Source organism: Sinocyclocheilus rhinocerous, unplaced genomic scaffold (assembly GCF_001515625.1).
Source record: "Sinocyclocheilus rhinocerous isolate Xijiao unplaced genomic scaffold, SAMN03320098_v1.1 scaffold1893, whole genome shotgun sequence".
Lineage (NCBI taxonomy): Eukaryota > Metazoa > Chordata > Actinopteri > Cypriniformes > Cyprinidae > Sinocyclocheilus > Sinocyclocheilus rhinocerous.
This window is the reverse complement of record NW_015654502.1, coordinates 935,801-956,741: the sequence shown is the minus strand read 5'-3', so window position 1 is coordinate 956,741 and position 20,941 is coordinate 935,801. Positions and strand designations below refer to the sequence as shown.

At 35.3% G+C, this 20,941-nt stretch overlaps 1 protein-coding gene across 1 annotated transcript in view; it reads right to left on the bottom strand.

Moving 5' to 3' along the window:
• The window catches only part of LOC107717293 (rho guanine nucleotide exchange factor 12-like), a 76,620-nt gene that overhangs the window by 15,437 nt on the left and 40,242 nt on the right, over positions 1-20,941 (bottom strand). The window contains exons 4-18 of the mRNA XM_016523998.1: positions 12,629-12,685; positions 11,066-11,164; positions 9,732-9,781; positions 9,461-9,518; positions 9,214-9,380; positions 8,963-9,037; positions 8,441-8,539; positions 7,629-7,736; positions 7,354-7,482; positions 7,176-7,274; positions 6,939-7,049; positions 2,077-2,175; positions 1,563-1,605; positions 649-754; positions 418-543 (exon numbers count right to left, since the gene is read on the bottom strand). Coding sequence (XP_016379484.1) covers positions 418-543; positions 649-754; positions 1,563-1,605; positions 2,077-2,175; positions 6,939-7,049; positions 7,176-7,274; positions 7,354-7,482; positions 7,629-7,736; positions 8,441-8,539; positions 8,963-9,037; positions 9,214-9,380; positions 9,461-9,518; positions 9,732-9,781; positions 11,066-11,164; positions 12,629-12,685 — 1,426 coding nt within the window. The remainder of the gene's footprint in view (positions 1-417; positions 544-648; positions 755-1,562; positions 1,606-2,076; positions 2,176-6,938; positions 7,050-7,175; positions 7,275-7,353; positions 7,483-7,628; positions 7,737-8,440; positions 8,540-8,962; positions 9,038-9,213; positions 9,381-9,460; positions 9,519-9,731; positions 9,782-11,065; positions 11,165-12,628; positions 12,686-20,941) is intronic.

The following is a 20,941-nucleotide window of genomic DNA, read 5'->3' as shown; positions in this document are numbered from 1 at the left end:
AAATGCATAAACTGAACTTAAATAAAGGGTGCTAAAGAGGTTTTTTTAATATCCATTTTAAGATATTTTTTTCATTCATTAAAATTTTAACCAAACAGCCACTGAAACCAAGCAGAAGCAAACAAATACTTAATTTTAATATCTATAAATATATATAAATAAATATAATTCATGATTTAAATTCTAACATTTTTGCAACTGAAGATTAAATCAGACATATTAATAGTTGTCCTACTGAGACTATGAAAGATTGCAAAACTAGTCTAATGTCATGAACTGAGGGAAACATAATGGCCAAATAAAAATATATTGTTTTGTTTAATAGCATCAGCAAAATCACTGCAAATGTATAATTACTATTCAATATATTGTCCAGCCCTGATGTGGAGTGATTAACAGAGTGTGTGAGATTCTCACAGAACGTCATCTATCTTGGATAGGATGTTTTCAGCGCATGATCTCTCTCTCTCTAGAGCCAGCTGTTGAGAGTCCAGACGAGACAGCTCTACATCAGCCAGGGTCAAGCCCATACTGCGCTTCTGCCTGTAAGAGTGGATGCAGTTGTTTTGTAGGTGTTACTGTCAATCTGAAGGACTGCAATGTGGCAGCACAGGTTAGTGATGAAATGAAAATGTCTATACTCCTGACCTGAAGTCCTCCAAGTTTCTCTGTACATCCGGAAGGAGAGTTTCCTGCATTGTCTGTATATATTGCCTGTGTAATTCCTCTGGAATCAGCTCTGGTCTCCGCCGCTCTGACAACATAAAAAAAAAAAAAAAAACCGAAAGAAAAAGACAAAAAATTGAGCACACACACATTTCATTGTTTTATATTAAGATTTTTTTCGAGCCCCTTACCCTCACAGAATCCTTTTCATATTTTTCCATTTTAATAAAAATTTTAGGGACCATTAGCTGATCCAAAAATCTAAGTGATATCAAGCTTTACTGCCTTCGTGACATAGACGTATATTAATAATCTAAATAGGGACACATATAATAGAGTTAAATAGTTTTATATAAAACTTATTTATAATTGCTTTATACAAACCAGAATCTTATTTAAAAGAAAACAAAAACATAAAAACAAAACCAAACAACAACAAAAATATTTGCATGATTTATAAATCAATTTTCAATTGAGGACATCCTCAAATGTCCCCAAAGGACAATTTCCCCCCAAATTATAGCTAGGAACATACAACACAAAAATATTTCTCACAAATACACATTTGAACACACCCATACATGACTAGTAAACAACCTGCATGAACAGAAACAGCATCAGTATGCGTCACTAAACAGGTTGCCTTTTTAAGAAATGTAAAACATGACACACGGGCAGAGTGACCAAGCGCTTCAGAAGCTAAATCCATAATTGCATGAAGAGTCAACGTGAACGTTAAACAGGATTTGTGCTTTCTGAACAATTGCAGGTTTCCCACCAAGGGCTGAGAAATGATTATGTGGTTGGATGTTGAAATGAACACACAAACAACAGTGCGAGGGTGAGAACGACTTTTGTGCTTCCATTAAGACAGTTCTAAAATTAACTGTGCTTACCGAGCTCAGAGGAGATGGATTCAGGCACAGCCACTTTCAAATTCTGTTGAACGAAAATAATAAATTAAAAAGGGCTTTCTGACAAAAGTTTTAAATTCCCCCCCGCAAAACAACTAGGCCTACAAACACTACAATAACAAGGTAACAAAACAGCAAAGCTGTGGGAAAAGATATGCACGAGTTCCAAATGAACTACCCGTCCATCTGGCAGAAAGAGAACAAAGTTTGCTGCAGGGAAGACGCGCACCCACTCACAAACACACACAGAGTTCGAGAACAACAATATGTGATGGCCGTGGAGGTAAAAGGTTGTCTGAGAGCGTGTTTGCTTCCTGACCCTGAGGGTGCTGGGAAAGGAGTAACCCTTCACACACCTCTCAGGACAAAAGGCACGGTTGATCTGGGTGGATACAGGCTTTTGCCTCAACTTGTCCACAGACCAAATAATACCAAGGCAGAGCAGACAATGACGGGTTTGAGCGAGAAGAGATGAGGTGTGAAAAGCTCCACTTACTGCCCCCCGGTCTATGAAGAACGTCAAGAAGTCCATGAATATCCTCCGTGTTTCTTTGGAGTTGGTCTGTTTGTAGAGGTCAGCGTACAGGTAGCAGAGCTGTGGAGGGAAGTTAGAAGCAGTGAGCGATAAATAGCAATTTGAGACAGATTTGTAAATTTGTTTGATTTAAATTTAAACATTACTGATGATACAGATATGGTCACCAATAATCACTAAGTTTCAATTATTTGTGGTCAGGAGTTTTTAAAGAAATTAATACTATTATCCAGCAATGATGCATTAAATTGATCAAAATTGACAGTAAAGCATTTAAGTATTCAAATCTTAGATGTTTACAAAGATCCTTCTATTATCTATCGAAACCCATGTCAGTAAGCTTGATATATATAAGATCATCATTTATTGGGTACTTTCAATTGGGAGGTGGCTGTCCCGAACCCTAACCCCTAAATTTCAACATATGAAAATTATATTGAAATATATATTTTATTTTTTTCGATCCTTCTATTATCTATTGAAATCCACAATAATATTTAAAATATCAGTAAGCTTAATATATGTAAAATCATAGTTTATTGGGTACTTTCAATTGGGAGGTGGCTGTCCTGAACCCTAACCCCTAAATTTCAACTTAGGAAAATTATATTAATTTTTGTATTTTTTTTCTCCATTGTTGTTTTTAAAAATATCTTTTTGATTCTTTTAAAAAGTGAAGTTCAAAAAAAATATTTATTTTATATTTTCGTTGTAAATTATGACACTATGTAAAAAAAATAAAAAAAGGGTCCCGCATTTTCATGTCACTACCGAAACAGTGTATGTTATAGTCCATTGGCTGAGACTGAAATTAACTACATCCCTACATTTATGATCAGGAAATATTTATGTGTCACTCTCTCTCATAGCTACAGGGTGAGTAGATAGGCCCCATCATTTTGAGGTAGATGTGCTCAAAAGCCTGAAAAATCTGTGTGCAACTCTAAGGAACGTCACTACCGAACACCTTTTTTTCCTGCAATTAAGCACACTTTTTTGGGAGTTATTCCATATTTAATTTGTATGTGTGTACAACTGTTCAAAACTGTGCTAGCTAACCATGTGTTGATTAACATCTTGGCGATAAGTTCAAAAAACATCCTGCCCAATGTCGTCCAGTGAAACAATGTTTATATTAAGGGTAATGAAAACAAATATAATGAATATAACCATGTAGGCTATATCATAGCTATATATTATGTGCAAAAAAAGGGTTAAAAATCACATTACATTCTTAACACTGCAACATTACAATCTAAAAACAAAAATAATGCTCTTTAAAACAGAAGTTAAATTCACTAAAATAAACTAGTCAGAGCATCTGACGGGGCAAGCCGCTTTTAACTATACGTGTTAACTATATCTTACCAGTTATTTTAAAGCCCTCAATATAAAACATATCTCATGTTTAGGACAATATGGTTTATGCACTCTCCCGAAGCAACTCACTCTGTGTCTTTCGCTATTTTACAGATGCGCTCGTATCAAACTACTGTATATCCATATAAACATTATTGCCTCATAACATATTGTTTATAAAAAACATATCGATATATCGTACAAACTCGATATACCGCCCAACCCTATTAAGCAGCACAACTGTTTTTAACATTGATAATGATTAAAAAAATTTTTTCCGTTTTTTGGTAGTATATCTTTATATCCATACCTACCTCTATATCTTTGCTCTCACATAGTGTTAATTTTGTCAGCTATTTTCATTTTAGTCTTAGTCCCGTGTTAAAATGTCCTTGTTAGTTTTTAAAAAAACATCCTGCCCAATGTCGTCCAGTGAAACAATGTTTATATTAAGGGTAATGAAAACAAATATAATGAATATAACCATGTAGGCTATATCATAGCTATATATTATGTGCAAAAAAAGGGTTAAAAATCACATTACATTCTTAACACTGCAACATTACAATCTAAAAACAAAAATAATGCTCTTTAAAACAGAAGTTAAATTCACTAAAATAAACTAGTCAGAGCATCTGACGGGGCAAGCCGCTTTTAACTATACGTGTTAACTATATCTTACCAGTTATTTTAAAGCCCTCAATATAAAACATATCTCATGTTTAGGACAATATGGTTTATGCACTCTCCCGAAGCAACTCACTCTGTGTCTTTCGCTATTTTACAGATGCGCTCGTATCAAACTACTGTATATCCATATAAACATTATTGCCTCATAACATATTGTTTATAAAAAACATATCGATATATCGTACAAACTCGATATACCGCCCAACCCTATTAAGCAGCACAACTGTTTTTAACATTGATAATGATTAAAAAAATTTTTTCCGTTTTTTGGTAGTATATCTTTATATCCATACCTACCTCTATATCTTTGCTCTCACATAGTGTTAATTTTGTCAGCTATTTTCATTTTAGTCTTAGTCCCGTGTTAAAATGTCCTTGTTAGTTTTTATCATATTTAGTCAACCTTATCCTATTTAGTTTTAGTCAAGTTTTAATCGACTAAAAGTCTCAACAATTTAGTCTAGTTTTAGTCAATGAAAACTTGACATTTTAGCAACAAGATTATTATTAATTAACCGTACAGCAGTATTAATTTTGGCAGCCATTTTTTATTTAGTCTTAGTCTTACTCAAATGTTCATTTTAGTTATCATATTTAGACAAACCTTTCTGAATGACACTTTCATTTAGATCGCTAAACTCCAGCTTGTTTGTCGCCGTTTTCAGATCATCGGCGGCGGCGCTTCCACAATGAGGAGCGAGCACGTGCGCATGGTTGCCAGATTGCTTAAAATAAGCAAAACACACCGGGCAGAAAATGTATAAATTTTACAGCGAAGCTCTGATTCGGGGATTAGAACTCTTGATATCTGGCAACTAGTGATGGGTCGTTCTTGAACGATTCGCTCATTTTGAACGATAAAACAACAGCGATTGAGTAAGTGCATTTATTCAGCGATCACAATCGCAAACAATACAGTCGAGATCTCACGAGCTTTCATTTAGATCACTAAACTCCAGCTGGTTTGTTGGTGTTTTCAGATCGTCAGCAGCGGCGCTTCCACAATGAGGAGCGAGCACGTGCGCATGGTTGCCAGATTGCTTTGTAAAGCAGTGAGAGGGCCGTGTGTGTTACCGCATCCCAAACGACTCAAAATAATAAACCACAAAGTTAACAAAATTATGCACTCCACTGTGCTGAGCGAGAGCCCTTCTCTGCTGTCTTCACGTGCTATCGGAAACTTCCTATTAGTGATGGGTCGTTCTTGAACGATTCGTTCATTTTGAACGAATCTTTAATGTGACTCGGGAAGAACGAGTCATCTCGGGGAGTGATTCGTTCAGTCGCGCATGCACAGCATCCTATATGTTCTGTAGCCTACTAGAATTAGTCAAGTAGTTGACCTGTTTCGAGTCTTCGGGTTTATCGAGTCGTTCGTTCATCACGTGACAGCATAAGCTTAACCATTGCAGTCTGAGCCGGAAAGAGAATTGATTAGTTCATCTCTCGAGTTTTCTGTTTTTTCGAGTCATTCGATAATAATTATAATAATGATACTACTACTACTACTAATAATAATAACTATGCACCCATTTGTAAGGAATCTTTTAAATTAACTAATTTCTCTATCCAATGCTGTCACGTCACGTGACAAAAGAACGAACGATTCGAAAGACTCGAGAGATGAACTAATCAATTCTCTTTCCGGCTCAGACTGCATAGGTTAAGCTTATGGGTCTGCCACGCGATGAACGAATGACTCAAACCTGAACACTCGAGAGATGAACTAATCAATTCTCTTTCCGGCTCAGACTGCTTTGGTTAAGTTTATGAGGCTGTCACGTGTTGAACGAACGACTCAAACCCGAAGACTTGTCAGATAAGAGGTGAGGTGAGCTAATCATAGACTGAAGATCCAGGTAAACAATGAATTAATCTTTTCTGTTTCTTACAGCATTATAGTTTTGTATTGTTTGTAGTGTGATCAATGTTTGCGTAAGTAGTAGACGTGTTAGGGAAGTAACACGTAACATTTTAATTATATTTTGCACAAAATGAACGAAATGACTCGAAAAAAGATTCATTAATTTTGTTGAATGAGACTCAAAGGTCAGAGTCGGTAAAATGATCCGAACTTTCCATCACTACTGGCAACCGCACTCATGAAAGCTCGCATTTTTCATTACATTTTTCGTCATAGTCTTCGTTAACGAAATTAACACTACTCTCACAAGCATCAAAAATCTGTTTTTTGCCTATTCAATTCAAATTAATTTAGTTTTTTTGTAGTCTGAACAGAAAAAAAACCCACATTAAATCCTTCATATGTGGTCTGATTAAAAACTGATTTTTGTCAGTGCATCTTAGCCCAAACATGCAGTTTGGATTTCTGAGTGGTTTATTGTGCATTCATTGTGCAACAGGCTGTTACATCAGAGCTTGAGACATGAATACTTCAGTGGGATATTGCATATGCTACAATTTCCCTCTTTTATTTATTTTTTTTTTTTTTAAACAATGTTTTCTGCTATTAATGTATTGAGATTTGGATCCTCTTCTCATGAAAAGAATAATCAATGGCGAAAAAATTTCTGAAATTCTCACATATGGTGAACTGAATTAACGCAGGGATGCTTATAGCTTGACAAGTTGGTCTAAAAAAAACTGATTTAACAAAAGTCCTAAAAATCCCTTCTTCAAAATCTATGGAATACTTATTGACAACCCAAATTGACAGTTTTACTGTCAGTCAGGTGAAAATCATAAGAAAGCATGACCAATAGCAATAGTCTTGCTTGCCTAAGCAAGCACTGCTAATTACTACTGGAACTTACCAGAGGTGCAGGGTCAAACAGAGAGATCACATGGTGCAGAAAGACAGCAAGATGAGCAGGGCGAGACTTGAGCAGCTCAATACTCTGGAAGCAGTTGCACAGGCCGTTCACCTGAGACACATCAGATCAGGTTAAAGAGGCAGGTCTATGCGTAAGCTACGGCGTAGGTTCGACGCAGAAGTATAAATCAGCCTTAAGACCACAGTCCCTGCACTGAGGGAAAGGAACTGAAAATACCTGCTCCTGCTCAATGTCAAAGTCATCATCTTCAGCAGCAATGATCTCTGAAGCCAGGCGGGAGGGTGGGCTCCCAAAGGTGGATGAGAAACGAGAATCCTACAGGAAGTAGAAAGGTGTGACAATCATGCTCATCAGAAATCAGGCGGAAAGGTCTGTCAAAAGCAATGGTTCTCACCAGGTCAGAGCCGTCCTCGACCTCAGGGGAGGGGCAGAAATTGAGGCTGTCTCTGGGGATGCTCTTTGGACTGGAACAGTTGGAGTCCCGTTGGCTCTCTGGAGAGGCCGGGTAGAACCGGCGCTGGACCTGCACATCACACACCGTAAACACAATTAATTACACCACAGGGTAGCAAAGAACAAAAGCCACTGAGTACACTCATGATAAGTGCCACTGTTTAACTGAGATCAGTGAAGATATCTCAAAGAAAAGAGAGCACAGTGTATACTTACAGATGACACTGATCTTCCACTCCAGAAACCCTCTGGGCTGAAATCTCCCTTATATTGATCCTCATGCACCCAAAAGCCATCTTCACTGTTCCTGAGACACAGACTCTCCTAAAGCATAGATTGAGATACAGTCAATACATGCTTAATAATTCGAAGCTATTCAATCAGATTCAGGATATTTTGAAACTAACATAATGTGTAATTAATGGTCAAGCAATATATCAATCAGATTGATCAATTAGCATCCTCTGAAAACTGCTTGCCCAAAAATTATCGCATAAGAAACAAGGGAAAGCTGCTATTATCCAAAAATACAAATTTTTACAAATATATTTTATTTTAGTAATTTATTTAACATTTTATTAATTACATTTTTATTAAGATAAAACAATAAGCCACCTATTATGCTCACCAACGCTGCATCTATTTGATAAAAAATACAATAAAAAAGTAATATTGCGAACTATTATTACAATTTAATATAACTTTTCTATTTTAATATTTTATATATTAAACATTATATAATATATTTTAAAATGTAATTTATTCCTGTTATGGCAAAGTTAAATTTGTCTCATGAACCAAAAATCATTCTAATATGCTGATTTGGTGTTAATTTCTTATTATTATCAATGCTGAAAATGGCTGCATTGTAAGTTTTTGTGGAAACTTTATTATCATATAATATACAAATATTTATAATCAAACAATCTGTCTCTCTAGCTATATCAAAATTGGTTGACCACTCCCTAACAGTGTGTTACTGATATTATGAAAATGAACAGAATTGAAACTGGTCAGAAATGTCATACATGTGTATGGCCCTGCTGATGTGGAATGTGCTTCTTGGCTTCCTGGATGTCCCGTAGTGGTTTGGGTGTGGGAGTTCTGCTGTAGTCCTCCTTCAGTCCCTAAAGAAGAGACATTTTCATATACTACATAATCAGATCTTGTACACACACACAGTCAAAGGGTAACAGACGAATATCAGCCTAACAACTCTGACATGTTGCTCTGCTCTATAAACGTTTACTTTTATGCTGCTCTCCAAGACAATGAGAATGACAGATCTTTGTTAACAAGACATGTGAAGGTGTTAACTGTGTCGAAACATAGTGGGTGGAGCTTAAGTCTCCCCTCTCACTTATCAGCTATACTGAAGCTCTAAATGACCTCCCAACAGGAAAGGCCTCATTCTTATCAACTTAAGTCATATTGCAACAATACAGCTCTGTAACTCAACACTTTACTGACAGGTACACTTTGTGAAATTGAAAGCAGCATGTGTGTCAACTTTAAAGCAGTAGTTTTGAGTCTGATATTTAGATTCTGACCTGTATGTCCTGTTGCTCGTTAGACACCATCCTCTTGTTGTCTATTCTTTGGTTGAGTGGAGCACTGTTCTCTTCCTATGTAGGGTTGGGTTGACAAATGACAAGGAGGAGCAAATTATAAATACTGAATATGTAATTTAATTGGAGGAGAGATATGAGGAAGTAAACTGACAACAAATAAACACTGAATGAAAAAACAAAATTAAAAATCAGATGGGAAAATAATTTGCTGCAATCTATGGGGTTCTTACCCATGACACAAGAGGAGAGGAGGTGCGTTCCGCTGCATTGTATGAGTTGGGAGAGGTAACGAAAGGGTCCCCATAACCCCCCGGTGACCCGACGTCTACCTCAGAGAGGGGAATCTGGGGCAACCCGGGAGGCCGGCCTAATACTGTGAGGGCCACATATGAGCCGGCTGTGAAGAACAAATGAGTTTTGGTCAGTGGTGGAGACATGAGGTGTTCGTCGTTACTTAAACAAATGGCTTATACTCACATTTAATTAATTTCACCACTTCAACATGGTTTGATTGCGTCACCAATGTCCCGTTCACCTAAAGCAGATGAGACAAACATTAAAAATGCTATATACTCTGACTATAAAACATATACATGCGAGTTCTCCAACGTCACCTCAAACATGGTCATTTTGTGACCAGCAGGTGGCAGAATAGACAGATGCTGAAATGCAGTGGTGAAGAGAGAGGGGTAGTGGGCAGTGAGAAATACAGCTTTGTACAGTAACCTTGCATCTGCAAGCATCTTACCTTAATGATCCTGTCCCCCGTCTGAACACCTGCACGCATGGCAGCGCCATCTACCAAAATACATGAGATGATTATGAATTTAAAGTATTTTCTGGTGCAGCTGGTGGTTGCCAGAGTGCTGCCATCTGGTTGCTAAGGGGTTCTGGGTGGTTTTTCAGCACAGTGCTATGTGGTTTATGTGCTCCATTTACACCGCACACAAACTGGTTTTCACTGTCATTTTGCAAATGACGAAACCTCCATTTTGGGTATTCACGCATTTACTGTCTCATGTAAACGTGCTCACTCAATCACAATTCACTACAATGTCACAGTTAAAAACTTGAAAACTGAGCAATTATGCGTGCACTTCTACAGAATATTCCACACTGTATGACAAGTGCATTACATCCTGAACGACCACCTTTTAGACTAAGATAAACAAAGTTGTGTAAAAATCATATATATTTAGATACATTTTTGCTGTTCAGACTTAAAAAAAATGTATTTGAGTAACATGCACTTTTTTTTGCCACACTAGAAATGTCAAAGCATATAAAATTTAGTCAGGGTAGACAGACACCATATTGAATTTTATGCAGTTGAAAACAAAGCTGTGAGGGGGATACATTTACAGTCTTTAGAAAGGCATGCACTCTATGGAATTTTCACAAACTCAAACGCAATTTATTCACAATTTATTGCCATATCAGCTTCAGATTCAACATTCAACAATTTAATAAAATATGATAAATACAATAATTTTATGAAATTCAACTTAAGAAAATAAATGACGAAATAATTTGTATATACAACTCTATAATATATTTTTGTCTTAATTTTTATCTTCAAATGAACTTGAGATAAAAACTATAAAAGTTTATGTAAAAGTCCATTTGACAAAACAATTCCTTCCGAATTTTCACATCTCAGAACTTTCAAAACTGTTTTATGGAGTTTTTTTTTTAATGTTTTTTAACATGTTTGTGTCTACTGAAAAGTTTTTGGAAAGCTAAACAATTGTCAACAGGAACACACTGCCTCGTCTTTGTTCCGGTCAAAACTTAAATATGTGGTTACCCTGACTTCAGTGTGTCTATATAATATATATAATGTTTAAATGTGTTTATATAATACATATAATGTTTATTTAAAACGTTATTCAATGTGTTCCCTGCTTCTCTTTTATGATGCTTTAAGGTGTCCTCTTGGTCCTGCTCGGAGCACATCAGCTCCATTTCTGACTTCCAGGCAAGTTTTATCAGCCTGGGAAGTGGAGAGTCTCGACATACACCCGCAGGAGCTGGTGTGGGCAAAGCCAGAAAGACAGACAGCGTGGCAGACAGGCATCTTACCCTGTTTGACGAGCTGCACAAAAACAGGGTTGTCCCCACTGACGGTCAGCCCAAAGCTGTTCTCATCTTTCTGAATGATCACGCATCTCTGAACCAGCCCTGGAGGAAGGGAGAGAACAAGAAGAGAGAGAAAGTAAGCTATGAAAGGAGCAATGAAACTGATTTTACTGGATTGCCAATGTCTTTATTAAAGCATTCATCAGGAGAGGCCTATCAAAGCAGATTACAGTAACAATGACTCCAATACCTGATCGAACTGACAGGGTAAGTGCGTGCAGATAATCACAGACATAAAGTACTTGGCACCATAAAAAAATCTGCAGAGTTGTGAAATGAACATCAATCTAGCAGTCCAATTAAAATCCAACCCGCTTCGCAGAATAATGGAAAGATACAAGAAATGATGAGAGCAGTGGAGACATGGGTTATCACGGTCATCGAATGCTGCAGTGTGAGAGATGGGCCTACATTCAAAACTGATAGTTCAACTGATCTGAAAACAGTTCTCAGATGGCAGAAATGAGTATGAACTGCTCAGTCACACAGAGATGTCCTGTGTGATATACCTTCAACTCTTCAAGAAATATTTTAACAGTTTAAAACATTTTTTCAGTTTAAACATTACCGCTTTGATTACCACAGAGTAAAGAGTTTCCCTGTAAACAGTGCTTTACATATAGTTATATCACATATATTTCTCATATCCTTGCATGTATCATGTGAAAATTACAGGATCTAAATAATCATTCAAATTTAACAGAGGATTGATAATTAATTCTATTATATACTAACCTATGTAATGTTTAGATGTTTATCATGGATATACTTCTGAATCAGGGCGATCTAGTGCTATGATTCTAAGTGTATTAGTGCAAACATGTTTTCAATAAGTCATTTTAATTTGACAATTTAATAAATAATTTATTTTCTGCATTAAGTGGACACCATACAGATGCTGTCTGTCAAATTTAAGTATTTATGTTATAAAATAAATGTTCAAATAAAAGCTGTTTATTACATTCAACAAAGAATACTGAATAAACGTCTCATGGCTTCTACAAAAATATTAAGCAGCACAACTGTGTTCAACATTGATAAGAATTTTAATAATAATTCAGCTTCAACATGACAGGAATAAATTGCATTTTAAAACATTAAAACATAATAAAAAATTTTTTAATAATATTTCACAACTTTTGATCAAATTTTTGAATAACTGTAGTGCAAACATAAAGGGAGTACATTTTTTTCACTTTGCTCACTGATAAAAAAGTGACATCAGTAAGTACTAAGTATACCATGTAATAGTTAAAGTACTACTATAACAGTTATCAAGCCTTTAAACAGAGCATTCAGACTCTCTCAGTCTTTATCTTTTGAACCATTAGGAATAACGCTATCTGTTATTGTCCAATAATACACACATAGCCCAAAATGAACTCAGCGGGGAAGCTGCACATAAATAAATGCTGATAACACTTGACCTTCACATTGCTGGAGAAGAATCACTTGCACAAGAGTATAGACAGAACTAGAAACACAGCAATAGTACGATCATCTTACCAAAAGACTCAGGTCTCCTGTCAGCCACTACAAATCCACTCTTCTGCACCAGCACGTCTGAGCCACACACAACATCATGATACAACATGGGACACACACGCACATATCACAGAGGACACAGAGAGAGGACTCAAATGAGCAATGGCACAAAAATACACACAGTGTGGCTGTTTTGGAATGGATGATTGTCTATTGAGGAGCAGTGAAATCTCCAAGGTCTTACATATTAACAAAGTGTCTCCCCCGAAATGATTAATAAGATGTTCAGGTATTAAGGTCCCCAGGTGTTAACCCAGAAATCAATGCTTGGCACAAATGCAGATATAACCAATAAACAGAGTTTGGGGTGAGAAGAGCTTTAACGAGAGAACATTCTCAAAAACGGTTACGCAAGAATGTTGGTTTTTGCTTTCATCTTGAAATATGGTTAATCATAGTTAATCAGGTAAACTGTGAACTTGAATTTCTCACAAAAATGTAATCAGTGATACTGTTTAACAGAAAGTATAAGATTTATAACTATAGTCTCCATTACGCAAGGCTATACAACTCTGGTCTGGAATTAATCACATAAAAGAGCCACGCTTCTCAGACACTCCTAAATTAGGGTTGGGTGATATCGATGTGTTCTCAAATGAACTTCCTGGAAATATAAGATTAAGCAACATTGTAAATAGTGCAATGATTTTAATGTGATTTTTTTTTTTTACTATATATTTTTGTTCGGCCTCTAGATAATTTTAGCAATTTGAGGGCATAAGAATGTTAGGACAGAGATATTCAAACACCATCTATAATGTTTATGTTTGTAAGTTGGATCCATTTCCATGAATCAGTTCAAACTAGAGAGCTGAGAGAAAACCTTTTTTGTAGGCCTAGAAAGAATCATCCTGATTCCCTCAACAAAAACTCAATAGGATTTTTCCATTGTTTTTGGATTGTTGCAGAAAATAAAATGTGACCAACAAATATTTGGTTCATCATGAAAATCTTCACAAATTAAGAACCTTTATGAATTTTATAGCCTAAACACAATCATCAGAAATAAAACGCTAAAGATTACTAATGTATTTTATGTCATAGAATAAAACTGGAAAAAATCTTGAACTGAGTTTAACACAAATTTTTTATGTAGTACAATGTTTTAGTAAAAATATATGCAGGAAAATATTACTGTTTTATTATATACTGAATGTTATATTGTAATGTTATATTTGTGTGTGTATATATATAAATAAAAATTGTTTGATATCTTGCATTTTTAGTAGGGATGTCCCGAGCCGATCTCAACACGTTTTAGCCGTCATACACGTTTGAGCTTCTGTGTTCAGTGTATTTGATGAACACTTTTGTAACGATCACTCATTCATTTATCGTTTACTTTTATCTGCCGTCTGAGACATTGTTATTATAACGCATTATGGATGAGTCTTGATTCGGACTTGACTGACAAACTGGCGTTCTGACACCGCAAGCTTCATGCTTTCTAATCTTATCGCTACTTTATGTTGTAATTCTTCTTCTTCTTATATGTATAAAATACAAGAAGTTTATATCAAGTAGTCCCATATTCATAATTGTGACCCCAAAGTCTGTTTACAGTGTCAACCATTGAAACATGTTTACAGTACATCTGCCAATGTCTGTGTACAGTGTGTGCATATATATACTGTATATATATATACAACCCTCTACATTGCGAGTAAATCACTTGCATATGCGACTAAATCTTCACTCTGGGCGACTAAATGATGTCAAATATTAGCCAATTGCTAATAAATTCTCAGATTTTACTCGCCAGTGTGTGAGTTGGAGGCTAAGTATAAGTTTAGCTCAGATATATTTTCTGTCGCCGAACACTCTCTGACTGAGCGCATTAGAGTTTCACTCTCCGCCAAGCGATCTGTGCTGTTTTTCAGTTCATCTGAATGGATGTGCACTCTGCTCTTTTGGCGCATAGCAGGCTCATAATTGTATCTGTGGTCTGTCATAAGTGTAAATAAACATTTAAAATTTCCTCAGCGCCCGAACTGTCATTGCGATCCATTGTTTTCTTTTATTTATTTATTTTTTATTAAGAACATTATATAGACAAAGATAAAAGCAGTCACAATGTAGAACAAAAGAAATAATAAGAAAAAAAGAAGAAAAAAAAACACTACAGGGTACAAAACAGGGGTATATAACTAATCACAAAAGATCACATCAAAGGAAAAGATTAAAAGACTTACAAATTTCAATTGTTTTTAAAGCCTTCTTGTTACACGAGTTAAAGATAGTCCCAAAGTAATGCTGCAATTCAGCAAGCAAAACATAAAAAAAGTGGTTTTTGACCTGAAAATTTACATGTATATAAAATTTGGTTAATAAAATAAGAAGATTAAGTAAGTATATTTTGTTTTTCAGTAAATGTTCTTTTTTCCAATTAACAATTCCAAACAAAACATTTTCCCAAAGTAAAGAAAAATCCTTATCAATGTTCTCAGTAACAAATAGGGAAAAGTCTTTCCACAATATTTTAGAGTAATGGCAAAGCCAAAATAAATGCACAATAGTCTCTGGGTGCTGTTTGCAAAAAGAACAATTTGTATCAATATCTTTTTTGAATTTCTTTAAGAAGGTATTAACAGGATATACACGATGGACAATACGAAAGGAAACTTCTCTTATCTTATTAGTAATAAAGTAACTATTTGGAATCAGCCAAATTTTCCTCCAGGCAATATCAAAAACAAAGGCATTCCAATAAACTGTCACATTTGGAATTGAAACATTTTCCTTGAGAAATAATAAACGTATTGATCTATTAGAAGAAGTGGATGAAAAGCAATATTTCCCCACCATTGTAACAGCAGGGTCTAAAGAAGGTAAAATAGAAGGGTAGGGGATACGTTGAAATAGTCTAATAACTCCAGATGGTATGGCATCGAATACAATAGCAAATTCTTTAGGGGTAATAGGAATGTTAAAACGATTAAGAAATTCCTCATAGTTTAATAAAAGGCCATTTGCATTAAATAACTGACTTACAAGCAAAATATCTTCCTCAAACCAGCGCTGGAAGAAAAGAGATCTATTTTTATATAGAATATCTCTGTTATTCCATATAAAATATTTATGAGGAGAAAAGTTGTGCTTGTATAGAAGAGACCAGGCGAGAAGGACCTGCTTATGGAATTTAGATAATTTAGCTGGTATTTTTTCAACATTATAATTACAAAGCAATACAAAATTAAATCCACCAAATTTGGAGAAAATATATTGTGGAATAAAGTTCCAGACTGAGGTTGGATTTTTGAGAAAGTGTTTGGCCCAATTAATTTTAAGAGTATTATTAAATGTGCAAAAATCTAACATATTGAGACCGCCATTTTCATAAGTATTCAAAACAACAGATCTCTTGATATAATGTATGCCATTTTTCCATATGAAATTAAATAACATTTTGTCAATATTTTTAAGAATATTGTTATCAACATGGAGAGACTGAGCAGCATATGATAATCTGTAGATTCCCTCCCCTTTGGCAAGTAATATTCTTCCCCTCAGAGATAAGTCTCTCTGCAGCCATAAATTAAATTTTCTTTGTGTTTTCTCAATAATTGGGGAAAAAATTAATACACATCTATTATTTTGATTTTTACATATAGAGATACCTAAATAAGATATCTTATCTTTAATTGGAATATTATTAATTGTAGAAAGGTTGCACTCTTTAATTGAAAGTAGTTCACATTTAGACAAATTTAAAAAAAGACCAGAAGCTTTAGAAAATCTTTCAACAGTGCAGATTGCAATAGGGACCCAAGAGGCATCTCTTAAAAAAAGAGCAGTGTCATCTGCTAATTGGCTGATCTTTATTTCTCTTTCTGCAATGAGAATCCCTTTCAAGGTACTTTTATTAATACAGTGTGAGAAAATCTGGGTGGCAAGGAGGAAAAGATAGGGTGAGATAGGGCATCCTTGCCTGATGCCCCTCTGAAGGGTGAATCTGGGTGACAAACCAAAACTAAATTTCAGTGAGCAATTACTATTAGCATAAAGTGTCCTGATGGCATTATAAAAAAAATCACCAAAACCAAATTTTCGAAGGCAACGGAAAATAAAAGCATGCTCCACTGTGTCAAATGCCTTGTAGAAGTCTAAAAATAAAATAAAACTTTCCTCTGAAATCAAATCAGAATAGTCAAGGATGTCTAAAATTAATCTGATGTTATTAGAAATGTGCCTATTTTTTATAAATCCAGATTGAGATTCATCAATTAAATAGCTCATCACTTTCTGTAATCTTTGGGCAAAAATTTGAGCTAGAATCTTGTAATCAGTGTTAAGTAAACAAATTGGATGCCAATTTTCAATAAGAAGTGGATCCTTTTTGGGTTTTGGAATCAGAGTAATCACACCCTGTGTCAAGCTAGGAGGAAGAGATGTTCTCAGAATACTGTCTGCATAAACTTCTGTAAGAAATGGAGCTAAGGGTTCAGAGAAGGCCTTATAAAATTCTGCAGTAATACCATCATTCCCCGGAGATTTGTTGATTTTAAGATGATTAATAGAATCAATGATTTCTTTAACGGAAACAGGAAACACACCGATTTTTGTCATCTACCTCTATGGTATTCAGGTCAACTATTGAGTCTAAAAATGAGGATGTGTCATCCTCATCGAACCTAGAGGTATATAACAACTTATAAATAACAGCAGAGTGGACCGGTATACTACGGTCTATTTAAACTGACCAGTGTAACCTTTTATATGTTTGGTTGACTGTATTTTATTTTGATAATGAACAGACTGCGATGTAAGTTTGAATAATATGTGGGGTGTGTGCGCGTGAGGTGCCGGCGTGATTGAACAGCCGAAACATAAAAAAAATTGTTTATGGACATATACATACATCATACATATATTACTTTTACTCTCTGCACAACCCTGTATACATTGGATTGATTTTAATAACTTTAATGTATTGAAGTGTGCACCAAATATACATTCCTATAGGAATATACAAATATCGGATCGGGACTCGGTATCGGCAGATACTCAATATTCAATGACTCAAATCAGATCGGGGGCACAAAAAACCTGATCGGGAAATCCCTAATTTTTAGTATTATTTAACTAAATGTTTCTACTGTAATACTGTTTTGTATTAATCACTTTAAACGTACCATTTTTACCCATTATCCAGGTCCCTGACAGCCCCCAATCAAACAAAATGTAGTCTAATTGTCTTCATTGAATATTTAAGGTGATTATTATTTTGTGTTTATAATGAGGACTATTCTTAAATTTACAGTAAGTTACCATTCAAATGTTTGGGGTCATTACGAGTCCCCCAGTAGTGACAATCAAGTTTTTTATGTTGTTTATTTGTCTGTCTATGTGGTGTTTTTAATATGCTTTTAGACAAACCATGTGCCAATCTATTAATCAACACCACTGCTGAGTATTTTCTCCTTAAAACTGAAATGCGATTTGAAACAGCCCTCGGTTTGCTACGTCACAATCCAATAACCAATCACGTCAAGGGATTGATTCCCATCACTAGCATGAAAAATATACCAATACCAGCACAAAACCAAAAATAAATTAGAACAAAAAACCCATGAAGCTGTGGTTTCATGTGATTTAGAACCGCTAACTTGCATTATAACCCGTGGCAACAGTGTAAAAGTAGCCCACCTCTCCCGCATCGGCGTCTGCACTTCACACGCATATGCTCGCGGGCGCGAATTAAGAATCACAAACAGCTGCATTCGAGTCTTCAAGGCATTTTAGGACCCAACATCGTCAAGTAAGTAACTTTAACGAATGTTACAGTATTCACTGTAGTTGTCCGCTAGCAAAAACATAGTTTTATCAGTCATTATCCATGTATGCCATTGTTTTGCCATTGAGTGGAGGCGGGACTAATTTGTATATTCATAGATCAGCGTATAGTAAATGAGGCAAGGGTGTTGAGTTACATTCAAGCTATTTTAAGGCATGAGAAAATTATTTTCACAAGAAAAAACATTTAAATATGTCATTTTGATGATCAAGGATAAGTTTTAAGGGATGAAATATTTGACTACAGGGTGACTTTAAGAAATTGACACTTTAATTCAAGGATCCATAAACTGATAAAAAAGACCGTAGTGTTTTTTTCCCCAGTAAATTATTTGACAATAAGTGTAAGAACATTAATTTACAGATTTTAAGCATGTTGGTGATTTTCAGTGCTTTAGCGATGTTGAGGTTTCTTTCACACTATATATGACACTCTGTCTGACACTGATCCTGTTGCCCCAAAGGTTAAAAAGACATAAAATTTGATAAAAGAAAAATAAAAATTTTATTTTGGAATTTTTACAGAAGAGATTTCATTTTGTTCTTCCTTTCCTGGAACTCTTGAAGACCCTTTTTACTGCTGTGATTTTACGTCTAATTTTTGGGTGGATATTTTCAATTAGCTTTTAGTGAAAAACAATATTTATCCCTTTTTTTTTTTAGAAAAATACCCAGTTTTTAAGAATATATTGAATTTCATGTTTTCTGACTGAGCATGGTAATTTTGGTGGGTAAATTTAGACATGTAAATGGAATAAATGTAAACCCTCCTTTTAGAGCCCGACCGATATGGGTTTTTTGGGGGCCGATGCCGATACCGATATTAGGGAGTAAAAAAAGACAGATATCGATATATCGGCCGATATTATATATGTGTAGGCTATATTATACTACAGTATACTCAAAAGTTTGAATAACACAAATAGAACAAAATATATATAACTTGAATTAAGAAACTAAACAAGGTAACTGTGTAGGGCAAGAAAGCTACTGCCAAACCAACAGGGGCAGGTTTATGCAGGAAGCACAGCTTTTCCAAATGTAAACTTGAATAAATAATCCTACTAATGTAGCAAACGAATATGATAAGCTCATTGTGAGAGTAAAAGACGAGGGCATTGTTGTTTATTTACTTAGAATTGAGTCTCTCCAAGTAGGTGACAGCGTAGCATTAAATCACCATTCAACAGACTCAAGTACTGAATCCGGTGTAGACAACATAATGGGTTCTATTCTACACCGGACGCGAGCGGCGCGACAAAATACAATAGAATTCTATGGTATTTTGTCGCGCCGCGCGATGTGATGTGACCGATTTGATATGCATGAGTTCTGGGCCTCGGTGCAGCCGGTAAACACCAGCATTGAGTGGCCGCGATCAGCTACGGTGGCCGTAACACAGGCTTTAATGCGCCGCAGACACGCGCCGTGAAGCGCAGATCAGCTCTAGTCTCTAACGTCACTGAATTTGCTGTTAAAATGAACCATCCATTCATCATATCATCATGCAAAACAATGAATTAGAATCATTGTGATGTGACGATCAAATCAAACAATGGAGCGTGCTCTGCTGGACAAACTAAGTAATTACACCATTCAGAAGCATTTAATCTGCGTTATATGTTCTGTAAAAAAAAATGTTCATATCGGCGGCATATTCGCCGATACCGATATATTGGCAACAGGCTCATATCGGCCGATAATATCGGCTAAACGATATATCAGTTGGGCTCTACCTCCTTTACTATATTTCTTATATTTTGACAGAATATTTCTAAGTTTGCTATCAAATACTTCAAAGAAAACTAGCGAGATGGGAAACGTATGCTCCTCATTTTCAAAATAGTCACTAATGTGGTGCGCTGTGCTGATTTATATCTTTGTTATAGTCTATTAAATTTCAATTCTTGCTTTTTTCTATGTCGGTGTGGTGTGCTTTACGATGCTGATATGTTCCCTGTCTTGCATTGTACATGTGCAATAAAAAATGCAAAATGTGCAATAAAAAATTAACATGACAGTAAAAACATTAATAATGTTAAAAAAGATTTATATTTTGAATAATTTCAGATAATTCACATTTTTATTTTCCATTTCAGATTTATATTTCAATCTTTCTGTTCACAGAAAAATGTAATCACCTCCACACAATTATTGAGCAAAACAACCATTTTCAGCTATATATAACAGCTATAATAATAATAATAATAATAATCAGAAATGTTTCTTGAGCAGCAATCAGCAAGATTTCTGAAGGATCATGTGACACTGAAAGTTGGAGTAATGGAGCTTCAGCATGACAGGAAAAACATTTTAAAATATATTCAAATAGAAAGCAGTTCTTTCAAAAATATTTACTGCCTTGACTGTATTTTTGATCAAATAAATGCAGCCTTGCTGAGCAGAAGAGATTTATTTCAAAACCATTAAAAAAATCTTACTAACCCCCTTTTGAATGATGGTGTGTATTATATATATATA